The sequence below is a fragment of the Rhinoderma darwinii genome, chromosome 4 (assembly GCF_050947455.1).
Source record: "Rhinoderma darwinii isolate aRhiDar2 chromosome 4, aRhiDar2.hap1, whole genome shotgun sequence".
Lineage (NCBI taxonomy): Eukaryota > Metazoa > Chordata > Amphibia > Anura > Rhinodermatidae > Rhinoderma > Rhinoderma darwinii.
Window position 1 is genome coordinate 62,247,023 of NC_134690.1, and position 15,672 is coordinate 62,262,694.

Below are 15,672 nucleotides of genomic sequence, written 5' to 3' on the forward strand. Positions count from 1 at the left end.
TATATACACGGATGACCCAAAAGATAAAAGCGTTTGTGCCATCAGGAGGCCTGGTCATGCAGAGTCTTCCACAGAGGGCATTGCTTTGTAAGGTGGCTCTTTAGTTTAATGGTAAGAAATGCAACCACTTGTGGTTTTTATTTGGTTATTTAACTTTCATATGTTAGACATTCGGGGGGGGGGGGCATTCTCAGGCTCTGATCACACCTGCGTCAAGGCTGCAGCTTCAGAATCCCTTTGTCTTTAAATAGGACCGGCCAGCTCACCTGTCGTGTCTGTTTTAGTAAATACTTCTCCCATGAAATGACAATTCTGGAGCATCTTTTCTTAGAACTCTAAATTGTTCCGTTCCCCCTGTTATTCCTCCTAGAAATGTGTGATTACATTGACAACTTGGTGATACCATTTCCATTGTCAACAGGGTTTACCTACACAGACTGACACTCCCAACACTATAACGCCTAGTTGTCAATTTATTGATACATTTCCAGGAGGATTAACGGGAATGGCACAATGCAAAGAAGAGATACTCCAAAATATGGGGAATGTAAGTATTTACTAAAATATCAGGATAGGAAACAGGTCTTCAATAAGACTCTTCTGGTTTCTGTTTTTTTTTTTTACAAGTAGGTAGAATACCGGAGCTGACTGACCTGCTGAGTAACCGTGAATGTGGTTGATCAGAGATTTCACGGAAACGAGCATCAATAAGATCTACCCCATGTTCTTTAGAGATAAGCAAACCTCTAGACACATTTTCACCTGTAAATGGCAATATAATTTGGTCAGTATTTTGCATAGGTGTTTCTAAGCCGACACAAGGAATGGAACATAAGCGATATTGATTTATTATTAGATAATATTTATTATAATTGAACTGTGAGAGATGCTCTTTAATTCTACAACCCATGTGATGGTCACTAGAAGTGCAACTTTCATATGATAAAATATACCTAGTTGTTTTTTTTTGTTTGTGTGTACCTTTAAAGGGTTATTCCGATTTCAAAAATGTATAACATATCCACGGGAATGTTCTTTAAATTCCCTTATTTGGGAGTTACGGAAACAGCTGAGCAACCCACACGAGGAGGGATGGGGGTAGAGGGATCCACTGTTCTCCACATAGGGATCCACACCGATCAGAACATTCCTGTGGATATGCCATATATATTTGAGATGAGAAGATTCCTTTAAGGGTACATTGGAGTTTTCAGGTGATGGCTTTCCTACATGGTAATACATTATTTTTTCCGTTAACGTAGTAGTATTATGAGTGGTAGGGGAATTTCTTGTACAGTGTGTATGTTTTTCTTAGGTATTTACAGGCTTGCTAATAGACTCCAATGTAGTGTACAAGGGTTCTACAACATTTAATAAGTATAACTCACATAACTGATACATGGCGCCACTGTAAAGAAAAAAAGAATGAAAAAATGACATAATTAACAACTCCCCGATATGTTTTTATGATCATGATCGCCTACGCTCTATAGGAAACAATCGTCGTTATCCTTTTTTTTTATCTTTTAACAATCAGTTGGCATTGAAACTTTATCTTTAAATAAACAAACCGATATTGGAATATGTTTTTAGAGGGTTTTACTTTTTTCTTGTCCGAGATTTTATAAGAAAAAGATAAATTATGTAGCTTGGAATATGTTATAATGAAATTATATTTCGTTACGTTTTAACCAGGATGTTCACTTGAAATTTTATAGAAGGTGAATATCGACCCTTGAGCACCATTTTCTCTTTCGTAATCTAAACAATCCAAAAATTCTGTGCTCTTTTTAGCCATCACAGCTCCGTTCTTCTGATACAAACCTCTAAATCCCCTGTATACAAATATGATAAATGATCACATTTAGACGCCACTAGGGAGGGACTTAGGAGCTTACACTCCATACTTTTTTCTTATTGAGTACAATCTATAAACCGTATGCATTGATCTCCCAAGCTCCCTAGTGGTGCCTGCAAAGTAGACTGAATTTTATCATTTAACTGTCAATGTAGGGGATCTGGAGCTGTGTATCAGAAAAACAGAGCTGTTATGGACTGTTGTAGAGAAAGAAAGAAATAATAAACTAATCAGTACAGACTATTGGACCTAAAACGACATGGTGTTAAAGTTGGATATTAACTTTTGACAGTTTTGTTTTATAAAAGGAATTTCAAAATCCAGACGGAACCTATTTTAATGTTTTATGGACCCTTTACTCACACACTGTATATTTCAGTTATCAAATGTTTTGTACATATCTGTCTCTCTTTCCTCTAGTGTCACTTGGGAACCATTGGGCGATGGGAAAAAAATGATGTCTTTGGCCGACAATTGCTTGATGATGTGGGATTTGCAAGAAAGCTCTACAAAAGCTGTGGTAAATAATCCTTATAAAACTAGATTTCTACTTTCTATTTGTAATGCACTTGTGATTGGTGGGTGGTGTAGGTTCACTATATATATTGTATTTTAGTGGTTCTTCTATGTGAAGTTTTTGGAAAGGTAAATTAAAAGGATTTAAAAGGGTTTTCACATCACAGGATATGCCATCAGTTTTTCATCAATGTGAAGTCAGACTGTTGGGACCTCCACCGATCCTGATAATGTGTGTAAATATATATATATATATATATATATATATATATATATATATATATATATACACACACACACATTATCAGGATCGGTGGAGGTCCCAACAGTCTGACTTCATGTAAAGGATCTGCCAGGCACAGCTTCTGTGTCTACGCCCATAGGTAATCAGTCTGCACCTGCTTCTATGTCTGTGAGACTGACTCCATCTTCCACCACCCAGGATGGCAGGCTTAGGAGTGGGAGAGCCTATCACAGCCTGGCCAGACGGAGCTAGCTCCCGCCCTCTGTCTATTTATACCTGCCTTTCCTGTTCCTCCTTGCTTGTGATTCTTCTCGTTTGGTTTCCTGGCCCTGCTGCAGCTTCTTGAACTATTTGACCCTGCTTCATATTGACCCTGGCTTACTGACTACTCTCCTGCTCTGCGTTTGGTACCTCATACACTCCTGGTTTGACTCGGCTTGTTCACTACTCTCCTGCTCTGCGTTTGGTACCTCGTACACTCCTGGTTTGACTCGGCTCGTTCACCACTCTTGTTGCTCACGGTGTTGCTGTGGGCAACTGCCCCTTTTCCCTTGCTTCTGTGTACCCTTGTCTGTTTGTCTGTCGTGCACTTATTGAGCGTAGGGTCCGTCGCCCAGTTGTACCCAGTCGCCTAGGGCGGGTCGTTGCAAGTAGGCAGGGACTGAGTGGCGGGTAGATTAGGGCTCACTTGTCTGTTTCCCTACCCCCACCATTACACTTCACATGGATGAAAAACTGATGGCATATCCTGTGATGGGAAAACCCTTTTAATTTACCTTTCCACAAACTTTCTTTTTTAATCACATAGAAGAACCCCTAAAATAGAAATTATATGTAATGACGGGTTAGGGAGACAGACAGGTGAGCCCTAATCTACCCGCCACTCAGTCCCTGCCTACTTGCAACGGCCCGTCCTAGGCGACGGCGTACAACTGGGCGACCGTCCCTACGCTCAATAAGTGCACGACAGACAAACAGACAAGGGTACACAGAGCTAGGGGGAGAAAGGGGCAGTTGCCCACGGCAACACAGTGAGCAACAAGAGTAGTGAACGAGCCGAGTCAAACCAGGAGTGCACGAGGTACAAATCGCAGAGCAGGAGCGTAGTCAGTAAAGCCAGGGTCAAAAATGAAGCAAGGTCAAAAATCATAGCAGGAGCAGCAGAGCCAGGAAACAGAAAAGAATCACAGGCATAGGAGGAGCAGGAAATGCAGGTATAAATAGACAGAGGGCGGGAGCTAGCTCTGTCTGGCCAGGCTGTGATAGGCTCTCCCACTCCTCAGCCTCCCAGCCTGACTGGTAGAAGATCGTGTCACTCTCTCAGACCTAGGAGCAGGTGCAGACTGATTACCCACGGGCGTCGACACAGAAGCTGTGTCTGGCAGATCCTTTACATTATATTTGTGTCTGCTATTGTCTACTGTTCATTTTGATCTATAATATGACCTAGTTAGGGGAATTGCCCCAGAGCTGTGGCTTTGTACGTGGTTTGGCAGGGGTTATTAGGGATTTTATTTCATAGATTAGTCGTATGTTTTGATTTTTTTATTATTATTATTTGATTTATTTCCACTTTTGTTCTCTCTCAACTTGTCCTCTTCAAGGTCTGAAAAGAAAGACCTTCAGAGTTTATTATTATTATTTTTACACTATGTATTCCCACATGACAGCTGTATGAGCAATCACATGATCGCCAAGACAAATAGAAGTATCGATACTGCCACTGCCTCTATTGTATACCCAGTAAACATTGAGTAAAACCCCTTTTATGCAGGCCGATGATCGGATGAACGAGCACACTTTCGAATGCTCGTACCCGATCATTGGCCCGCAGAGCTTGTTTGTCGGGTGATCGGATCTTTTATGCGCCCATTAAAATCATTGGTTGTCGGCAACACATCTCCCCTTGTAAACAGGGATGTGCTGTTGACAATAAGAAACTGTATGTGCCTGAACGATCGCACTAATGATCGTTTGGACACATACAGTAATGACTGCTCCATGTAAATGGAGCTAAACCAGCCCTGATCCATTTGCTATATTGTCAATCGGCGCAAAATATTTGCCTTTGTAAAAGGACCTTAATATGTATACAGATAACACGTTTATTTGTGGTTTGCATTCATCTACTCACGTCAAGCATCTCCTAGCTGAGTAGTGGGAAAGCAATTTAATAATGCTTGGCAGAAAAGACAATAATATTCTTACATATGTAAATCGAGAGGATTTTTCCTGTGCATCTGAAATAATTTTTGGTGAGAATTCCTCATTAATTTTTCAAACAGACAAAAAAAAATTCTTTCATAGCAGAAGTGGAAACAGATTGAAATAAAATTAGCATTTTATAGCAGTCTGTCTATGAGATGAGTGAAATGTGTTTCCCTAGAGATGATGGAGCAGTCAGCTGGTCTGCGGTGTGACTGTCACCACGATATCTAGCTACAATTGTACTACCAAGCCGAGAGATATTTTAAAATAAGAAGGCTTGTTCATGTTAATTGGATAATGTTTGTAAAACATAGTGTTCCCCTGGTGAAGTATGAGGTTAAAAGAGTTGTCCAGTCCTGAGCAATCGATGGCCTATCCTCAGGACAGTCCATCAATATCTCATTAGTCGGGGGTCGACTTTAGGACCCCCGCTGCGGATCAGCCGTTTTAAAGGGGTCAAAAAGCTCATATGAGTGAAGTAAATGGGAGAAGGCTGTAATAACGTGAACCGCCGCTACAAGTGTGTTGGTGATTCACAGTGTGATAAGTAAAGGAGATGAATGTGAAGTAGCGCTGCGGCCCCTTCAAAACAGCTGATCGGCGGGCGTGCCGGAATTCGGACCCCGACCGATGAGATATTGATGGCCTGTCCTGAATATAGGCCATCAATTTCTTAGGACTGGACAACCTCTTTTAAGAACCAGTAGGACACTGGCAATGCTGTGCAATGTTTAATCTTACCTAGGGAAAAAACGAAAATTTAGTTTTGCCTGAAGTTAGCGCGACCTTCTACCCCCAGAAGGTCTTACCTGGATTCGGCAGAGGAAGTTTAAAGAAAGCCCTACAAATTTAAAGAGCCTGAAGAGTACATTAAAAAGGTGAAAACTTTTTTTTTAAATTTCCTCTATGATATAGGCTCAAAGCCTTACACTGCACTACTAAGAAATTCTGATGACATAATTTTCTCTCCTCCTGTCTGTCAGTTGCCGTGTTGTAATGTAGCCATATTTGTGAATTGAAATGACAATATATTTAGATGTCCCAGCATATACATGTAACTGCTACTTTTCAATCCAGGTAGGATGTAGATCAATGTTTTTGGTTATTTGGATTCAAACAAAGTTTCCATGACAACGCTGTACCTGAAATCAGAAGGGGACATGTTGTCATCAGAATCTCTCGGTAAAGCAGCTCAGGCTTTAGGCCTTCTTCCAGTGATCATATCTCAGCATAGAAGTTAGATATTAAAAAACAGTATTTAATAGTCCCAAAAGGGTATTCTCATCGATGGAAGACATTTGTGGCAGAAATCCATCCCATACAGATAAGTGGGATTTTACAGAAGTCACATGTCCATGATGCAGAGACATCCCCATTTGGAATACTTGGGACAGATTTCTGGCACAGAAATGTCTACAACAAATATACAACATGTGAACATGCCTTATGTAACATACTCACCCTACCGTTCCTGCGCCATCCTCATCGGTCAGCTGCCGACTGCTGGGCATGTACAGTGCACATGGCCACCTGATTATAAAGTTACAGCCATTTGGCCAATCAGCCTGCTTCCTGGCCAAACAGAGCGCTACTTGGCGCTATATTTGAAGTACTCTGTACCTGGCTTCTGTGCCAGTCAATAGTTTTCTATCCTGGTTTTTGTGAGAGACATTTCTCAAGTTGTTATTGCTAATAGTTACTGAACCCGGCTTATTTGGCCACTCCTCTTGGATTTCCTCTCTGCCTGTTGTTGCTATTGGTAATCAAACCCTTGACTACTCTCCTGCAATCCGTTTTGTTTTTGCGGTTCCCCTCCTAGAATTTGACCCTTGGCTTGACCCTGTGTTTGTCGCTTCCTAAGACTATTGCCCGGCACGACTTTATTTACTCTTGTTTTGTCTAATATCTCTATCGACTACTCTGGGAACTACGACCTGGGGATTCCGTGCACCAAAGTCCAGGTCCCTGTACGGGGGTTTAAAGGGTAAAGTCTTTAGTTTAGCTATTGCAGTTGTGCAATTAGCAGAAAAAGCAAAATCATTATATCAATATTATCTATGATATTGATGATCCTCAATCCTTCTTGCTCTGAATCCTCTTTATTAAGTGCTATACTTATAGTTTATTTTTTTCCTGTGTTGGAAAAGATATTTATGAGCATGTATTTGGTTATCTCCCTATTGGATATTTTGGAATTGCATTCGTTTGTTACTTTTACTGATGTATTTAAATACTCTGTTCACATTGCTCTTGAGGGCCTTCGTCGAGGGTCCTGTCAACTTTGACAGCAAGAATAGCACACCATTATAAACGAAAGACATTACACCTGTGTGAACATAGCTTTAGATGTTACAGATTTTATTTCACTATAATTTGCAGAGGAAATTAAAGTATACCCAATACCAGGAGATTTTCAAGCAACCGCAAACAACTTTTGAAATGACCCTAGGGGAATGTTTTCAATCCAAAACAGCGTGAAGCCAAATGTAAGCTTGTAGTTTTCCTAAAATAAATGAGTTTGTTAAAAAAAAAATAACAACAGATATCTGGGTTACAAGTTAGTAATTCAAGGACAGCACAACACGGAGGATGGTTTGGCAGTGGTTTTACAGCATACTAGTGACTTGATCAATAGCTACACTGTAATTGAATATTTTACAGGTTTTTTTTAGTATTACTATAGATCCCTAATCATAACGAATTGTCTTTCTATTTACATTGGTCCAATAAAAATTAGGCAAGAGGTCTGTAATGAGGACCCCCACTTCTTCTTGCATATTTCGGGAACAGTTTAAAAGATAACTTTAGTTTGGAACTGTGACTTGGAACTCAGAGAATAAGGGGGCCACAGAGCTTGGTAAAGCATCTAAACACTTGATTGTTAATTGGAGTTTTCCTCAATTTGCAAGATCTGCCCAGGACTCTAGACGCATCATAAATGTAAGTGTCACAGGGTATATTATTATTTTTTTGAAGCACCTCTAAGTTTAGCTGATTGAAATCGGTGGTTCTATAAATGGTACAATGTGTCAGAGTGGGGTATGGCCATTCAGTCTAAAGATATGTGTTCCTTTGAACTGTGTTTCCGAGTGTTCCAGACTAGAGGGCAACAAAAAGGTTTCTCCCAGTCTTCATCTTGCTTAAAGGGAACCTGTCACCAGCATTTCACCTATTAAACCAGCAATACCTGGTGGTAGTGGGTGAAAAATTATTTCTATATAACCCATAATTGTCTTCATAGTTGGCAATGTAGTTTTAGTATTCAGCTTTTTAGTGTTCCCACACCGTATGCTAATGAGCATAAAAGAGTCATATCTTCGCTTGAAAAGAGTCATATCTTCATTCCTCAAGTCTTTCCGAGTTTACCCCGCCTCCTTACGTTTGATTGACAGCTCCTCGCCTTCCCCCGGCACACAAAATCCCGCGCTTGTGCATTGATGTCCTCTTCTGGTGTGTGCACAAAGGAACACCTGATTATTACGATAAAAAGTGCAAAATGTTTGCAGGCCATTATTTACAGTCGGAGGAGGAGTTTAGGAGAGGGGATAACGGCAGCCAGTGAGGGATAAGTAAAGTTCAATAGGTGAAATGATGGTGGCGGGTTCTCTTTAAGAAGTGCTTCTTGATTGAAATTGAGATAACTCTACAGTTGAGGTCTACAGAAATTTTTTCTCCTTTCACTACCACTGACCTCCTGGCCCAGAATGTTTCCCCTGTCTCTTCTTCACTGTATCTGAGCCACTGGACCAAACAGGGGAAGGCATACTACCCACCTTGCAGTTAAGCCCCCCATGGCAATGTTCACTACACAATTCAAGACCATTGGCCCATGCAATAGACACCAGGGATATGGCGCCTTTGGACCTCCGTGCCACAGCTTTCCAGATGGCAATCTCAGAGGTCAACATGTCACAGTTGAAGCGCCATTTCAATGCCCAACTCCATTTTTCACAATGATCCACTCTGTTCAAAAATTGGCTTATCACCAAAATTGCCTTTCCTTTTAAAAAAAATATGGTTTACAGCCTCGAGCGCCTTTAACCCATTCCTGCCGCAGCCATTTTTCAGATTTTCATTTTTGTTTTTTCCTCCCCACCTTCCAAAAGCCATAACTTGTTTTTATTTTTCCGTCGATATAGTCCTATGAGGGCTTGAATTTTGTGGGACGAGTTGGAGTTTTTCATAGCACCATTTATTGTGCCATATAATGTACTAGGAAATGGGAAAAAAAATATTTGTGGGGTAGAAAATGAAAAAAACTGCATTTTTTGCGCTTCGCTTTTAAGGAATTCACTGTGCAATTAAAACAACATGTTAACTTTATTCAGTGGGTCAATACGATTACGGCGATACCAAATATATATTGTTTTTTCTATATTTTACTACTTTTACAAGTAAAAACCTAAGTGTAAAAAATACAATTTATTTCGTGTCGCCAAATTCTGAGAGCCTGAGACCCATAACTTTTTTATTTTTCCGTCGATTAAGTGGTATGAGGGCTTATTTGTTGCGGGATAAGCTGTAGTTTTTAATGATACCATTTTGGTGTACATGCTATGTTTTGATAACTTTTTTTATTTCATTTTTTGTGGGAGGTGAGGTGACCAAAAAAGAGCGATTCTGGCATTTACATTTTTTTTTTTTACGGCGTTTACCGTGCGGGTTAAATAATGATATATTGTAATAGTTAAGACTTTTATGGATGCGGCGATACAAATTATGATAATTTTTTTTACTATGCTCTGGGGGGAAATGTGAAAAGGTGGGTTTTTTGAACTTTTTAATTTTTATTTTTTTTAACATAAAAAACCCCCCTTTATTTTACTAATTTTTTACTTTTTTTATTAGTCCCCCCCCTAGGGGACTTCAACCAGCGATCGTTGGATCGCTTGCACTATATACTGCAATACTAATGTATTGCAGTAAATCGTGATTCTGACAGGCATCTATTAGGAGCACAAAGATGGCAGACCTGGGGGCCTTCATTAGGCCCCCAGGCAGCCATAGCAACCATCGCCACCCCGCGATTGCATTTCGGGGAGGGGGGCGCGATGAGCTGCTAGTGGGGGTCGCCCCCCTCTTTCTATCTATTTAAACGTCGCGGTTGCTATTGACTGCGGCATTTAACGAGTTAAACTAGCAGGATCGCGCTCGAGTGCGATCCCGCTCGTTACTCTGAAGTGTCGGCTGTAACATACAGCCGACACCCGCAACTTATGGAGCGGGTTCACTCAGTGAGCCCGTTCCATACTACCCCTACCTGACTTTGGCATATGGATACGTCAAATTTTCGGAAAGGTGTTAACCCCTTCCCGCAAAATCACGTACAGTTACGTCATGGGAGATGGACTGTTCCCGCATCTTGACGTAACTGTACGTCATGGAGATGAAGCTGGCTCAGGAGCTGAGCCAGCGACATCACCGCCGGGTGACAGCTGTATGTTACAGCTGGCACCCTGAGGTATCGGCCAGGACCGGAGCTAGCCTCCGATCCGACCGATTAACCCCTCACATGCTGCGTTGAATATCGATCGCAGCATGTGAGGAGTTTATAGCCACCGGCGCCCCAGCAACGTGATCGCTGGGTTGCCGGTTGCTGCAAAGGCGATCGGAGGGCTAATGCTTACCTCCCGGTCCGCCAGCAACGGAATCCTCCTATGCCCCGTCGTCGGCGGGGCCCATGAGGCTTCCGGTACCATCGGCAAGATGGCGCCGGCTCAGCTTCCGGCTCAGAAGCTGAGCCGGCGTCATCAGCAGTGGGTGTCCGCTGTATGTTACAGCGGACACCCCGATCTATCGCCAGGAACCGGAGCTAGCTCCGATTCCTGGCATTAACCCCTTCGATGCAGCGATCCATTGTGATCGCTGCATCCTAGAGGTTTGTAGCAAATCGGCAGCCTTGCCACGCGATGGCAAGGCTGGCGACTGCTACCATGGCAACAGGAGCCCTAACAATGGACTCCTGTCTGCCATTACGTAAGCTGATTAGGCCCCGCCCAGAGGCGGAGCCTGATCGGCTTGCTGTCAGTGAACAACTGACAGTTCTAATACATTGCACTACATAGGTAGTGCAATGTATTAGAACATCAAACAAACTGTTGGACCTTCAAGTCCCCTAGTGGGACTAAAGAAAAGTGTCAAAAAAAGTGCCAAAAAAGTAAAAATAAAAGTTGTAAAAAATACAATAAAAGTTTCAAATAATAACACAAAACACAATCGCCCTTTTTCCCTTATCAAGTCATTTATTATTGAAAAAAATAATAAAGCCATACATATTTGGTATCGCTGCGACCGTAACGACCTGAACTATAAAAATATGATGTTATTTATTCCGCACAGTGAACGCCGTAAAAAAAATAACTAAAAAATTCTGACATAATTGCTATTTTTTGGTCACTTTGTCTTCCAAAAATTGAAATAAAAAGTGATCAAAAAGTCGCATGTACCTAAAAATGGTACCTATAAAAACTATAACTCGTCTCGCTAAAAACAAGCCCTCATACAGCTCCGCCGACGAAAAATTTAAAACCGTTATGGCTCTCACAACTTGGCGACAGAAAAAATCCATTCTCTTTACAAAAGTTATTTTATTGTGCAAAAAGTTGTAAAACATAAAAAGTGCTATAAATTAGGTATCACCGGAATCGGACTGACCCGCAGAATAAAGGTAACATGTAATTTATAATGCGTGGTGAACGCTGTATAAAAAGAACTAAAAAAATATGCCAGAATTGCTGTTTTTTGGTCACCTTGCCTCCCAAAAAAAAAAGGATAACAAGTGATCAAAAAGTCGCGTGTACCCCAAAATGGTACCAATAAAAACTACAGCTCGTCCCGCAAAAAAAAACAGCCCTCATACCACTACGTCTATGAAAAAATAAAATTAGTCAAGGCACCAATAAGCCAGAAAATAAAAATATGCAGTTGTGCAGCCCTAGGGGAACGTTTCTTCTGTTTCAAGTGGCGAATTATCAAGGCCCCTAAAATTAGGGATCCAGGAAGGGGAGGGCCCAAACATATCTGCTGGAAGTGAGGGTGCCCGTATTATACCAGGACAACACTTTCCCAGCAAAATTCCCCAAACTTCAAAGATGCGGAGTGCGGACCAAAAGGGGGATAAGTAAAGACCATTTATTAGTGCGACACCGGCCTGTGCAGAAAGGATTGTGTCACAGCATAACACACATCTATGGATTATTTTATTGTTTTTTTTTTACCCCACTATACCACCTGACTATGCCCCTTATATACTCCGCCCGCCTTACATGTACCCCCACATTATAAACGGAAACACCAGTAAGACTCCAAACAAAACTACTACAAGCAAAATCCACGCTCCAAAAGCCAAATGGCTCTACCTCCCTTCTGAACCCTACAGTGTGCCCAAACAGCAGTTTACTTCCACATATATGGCATCGCCATACCCGGGAGAACCCTTTTAATAATTTTTGGGGTGTGTGTCTCCAGTGGCACAAGCTGGATATTGGCAAATCTATTGAAAAACCATTTTCACTCTGCAACATCACGTGCACACCAATTTCTGCCAATCACCTGTGGGGTTAATATGCTCACTACACCCCTAGGTGAATACCTTGAGGGGTGTAGTTTCCAAAATGGGTCACTTCTGGGGGGGATCCACTGTTTTGGTCCCACAGGGACTTTGCAAATGCGACATAGCGCCCAGAAACCAATCCAGCAAAATCTGTACTCCAAAAGCCAAATGGTGCTCCTTCCCTTCTGTGCCCTACTCTGTGCCTAAACAGCAGTTTATGACCACATATGTGGTATTGTCATACACAGGAGAAGTTGCTTTACAAGTGTTGTGGTGCTCTTTTACATTTATTTGTTGAGAATATAAAACATTTTCAGCTAAAACTACGTCTTATTGAAGAAAAAGGATTTTTTTTATTTTCACTCCCCAATTCTAATAAAATCTATGAAACACCTGTGGGGTCAAAATGCTCACTACACCCCTAGATGAACTCCTCAAGGGGTGTAGTTTTGTGAATGGAATCACTTTTGGGGAGTTTCCACTGTACTGACACCTTAGGAGCTTTGCAAAAGTGACATGGTGTCAAGAAACCAATCCAGCAAAATCTGTGCTCCAAAAGCCAAATGGCACTCCTTCTCTTCTGATCCTTGCCGTGTGCCCAAACAGCAGTTTATGACCACAAATGGGGTATTGCCGTACTCCAGAGAAGTTGCTTTACAAATGTTGGGGTTCTTTTATTCCTTTATTTGTTGAGAAAGTGAAAAATGTTGAGCTAAAGCTACGTCTTATTGGAAAAAAAGGATTTTTTTTATCTTCACTGCCCAATTCTAATAAAATCTATGAAACCCCTGTGGGTTCAAAATGCTCACTACACCCCTAGATGAATTCTTCAAGGGGTGTAGTTTCCTAAATGGAGTCACTTTTTTGGTGTTTTCACTGTTTTGGTCCCTTAGGGGCTTTGCAAATGCGACGTGGTCTCCGCAAACCATTCCTGCTAAATTTGAGCTCCAAAAGCCAAATGGCGCTCTTTCCCTTCTAAGCTCCGCCGTGTGTCCAAAAAGCCGTTTATGACCACATGCGGGGTATTGTTTTACTCGGGAGAAATTGCTTTACAAAAGTAGTGGTGCATTTTCTCCTTTTAGTCCTTGTGCAAATTAGAAAAAATTAGCTAAACCTACATTTTCTTTGAAAGAATGTAGATTTTCATTTTCACGGCCTACTTCCAATAATTTCTGCAAAAAACCTGCGAGGTCAAAATGCTCACTATACCCCTAGATAATTTCCTCAAGGGGTATAGTTTCCAAAATGGTGTCACTTTTGAGGGATTTCCACTGTTTTGGTGCCGCAAGAGCCTTTCAGATCCGACATGGAGCCTAAAATATTTTCTAATAAAAAGGAGGCCCCAAAATCCACTAGGTGCTCCTTTGCTTCTGAGGCCTGTGCTCCAGTCCATTACCGCACTAGGGCCACATGTGGGGTATTTCTAAAAACTGCAGAATCTGGGCAATAGATATTGAGTTGCGTTTATCTGGTAAAACTTTCTGTGTTACAAAAAAAATAGATGAAAAATGAATTTCTGCAAAAAAAAAAAAGAAATTTGAACATTTCACATCTACTTTGCCTTAATTCCTGTGAAACATCTAAAGGGTTAAGAAACTTTCTAAATGCTGTTTTGAATACTTTGAGGGGTGAAGTTTTTAAAATGGGGTGACTTATCGAGGGTTTCTAATATATAAGGCCCTAAAATCCACTTCACATCTGAACTGGCCCCTGTAAAAATAGCCTTTTGAAATTTTCTTGAAAATGTGAGAAATTGCTGCTAAAGTTCTAAGCCTTGTGATGTCATAGAAAAATAAAAGGATGTTCAAAAAACGATGCCAATCTAAAGTAGACATATGGGTGATGTTAATTAGCAACAATTTTGTGTGGTATTACCATCTGTCTTACAAGCTGATACATATAAATTTAGAAAAATGCAAATTTTTGCAATTTTTCGCTACATTTTGGTGTTTTTCACAATTAAATACTTAATGTATCGAGCAAATTTTGCCAGTAACATAAAGTCCAATGTGTCACGAGAAAACAGTCTCAGAATCGCTTGGATAGGTAAAAGCATTCCGGAGTTATTACCACATAAAGTGAAACATGTCAGATTTGAAAAAATTGGCTGTGTCCTGAAGGCCAAAACAGGCTGTGTCTTGAAGGGGTTAAAGGAAGAATTATGAACTGTACTCTGCGATCAATCCTGATCACATTCATTGTACATATATTTGACTATAACATAAACTGTAATTATGTGCTAATATGCAGTTGGGCCCAGAATTATATTGCCTCTGTACTCCACCACAATGAATTTGAAGATGTGATTGAAGTGTAGACTTCCAGCTTTAATTCAAGAGGTTAAACAAAAATATTGCATTAATCGCTCACTCTATGTCCTTCACAATTCATCCAGATACTTCTAGTCGCAGTTACATCATCAATAAACACCAGTGACCCAGTTCCATTGGCATCCATACATGCTGATGATGTGGTATGCTTTAGATCAGGGGTCTCAAACTCGGCCGGGTAAGTGGGCCGCATATAGAAAAAATGGGAAGTTGACGGGCCGCATTACTTTCAAATTTGATACAATACAAAATTATTGTTAATCAATTAGTTATTTGAACTACTAGAACACTATATTACTAGAATAATAATACTACATTACTATAATAATAGCACTAGGTTTAAAATTTGAGATATTTCTCCACGTGCTTATTTCAACAATCCAGCTTTCCAGTTTGTGTCGCTAAATGCAGTCCGGCGGCTCAGTTAGCACACATGTCAAGATTAGGCAGCCCCTTTTTAGATAGTGCCGCAGTGCCCTCTGTGGATGCTGCCGCAGTGCCCTCTGTGGATGCTGCCGCAGTGCCCTCTGTGGATGCTGCCGCAGTGCCCTCTGTGGATGCTGCCGCAGTGCCCTCTGTGGATAATGCAACACACCCCTAGATAAGGCCACAGTGCCCTCTGTAGATAAGGCCACAGTGCCCTCTGTAGATAAGGCCACAGTGCCCTCTGTAGATAAGGCCACAGTGCCCTCTGTAGATAAGGCCACAGTGCCCTCTGTAGAAAAGGCCACAGTGCCCTCTGGACAGAGATGTCAGAGGCTTCCCCAGAGTCCCGGAGCAGAGCCGATAATAGCGCTCTGCCCGGGACTCCTGATCTGGGGAAGACCCTGACACACTGTCCATATATGGGCAGCGATGTCAGGGAATTCCACAGAGTCCCGGAGCAGAGCCGATACTAGCGCTCTGCCCGGGACTCCGCTCTGGGGAAGATCCTGACACACTGTCCATATATGGGCAGATATGT

The 15,672-nt window shown here is 41.4% G+C and overlaps 1 protein-coding gene across 2 annotated transcripts in view; it reads left to right on the top strand.

The window, feature by feature from the left end:
- The window catches only part of EIPR1 (EARP complex and GARP complex interacting protein 1), a 242,741-nt gene that overhangs the window by 172,103 nt on the left and 54,966 nt on the right, over positions 1–15,672 (top strand). For both annotated transcript variants that reach the window (XM_075863903.1, XM_075863904.1), the window contains one exon: positions 2,279–2,378. In XM_075863903.1, coding sequence (XP_075720018.1) covers positions 2,279–2,378 — 100 coding nt within the window. The remainder of the gene's footprint in view (positions 1–2,278; positions 2,379–15,672) is intronic.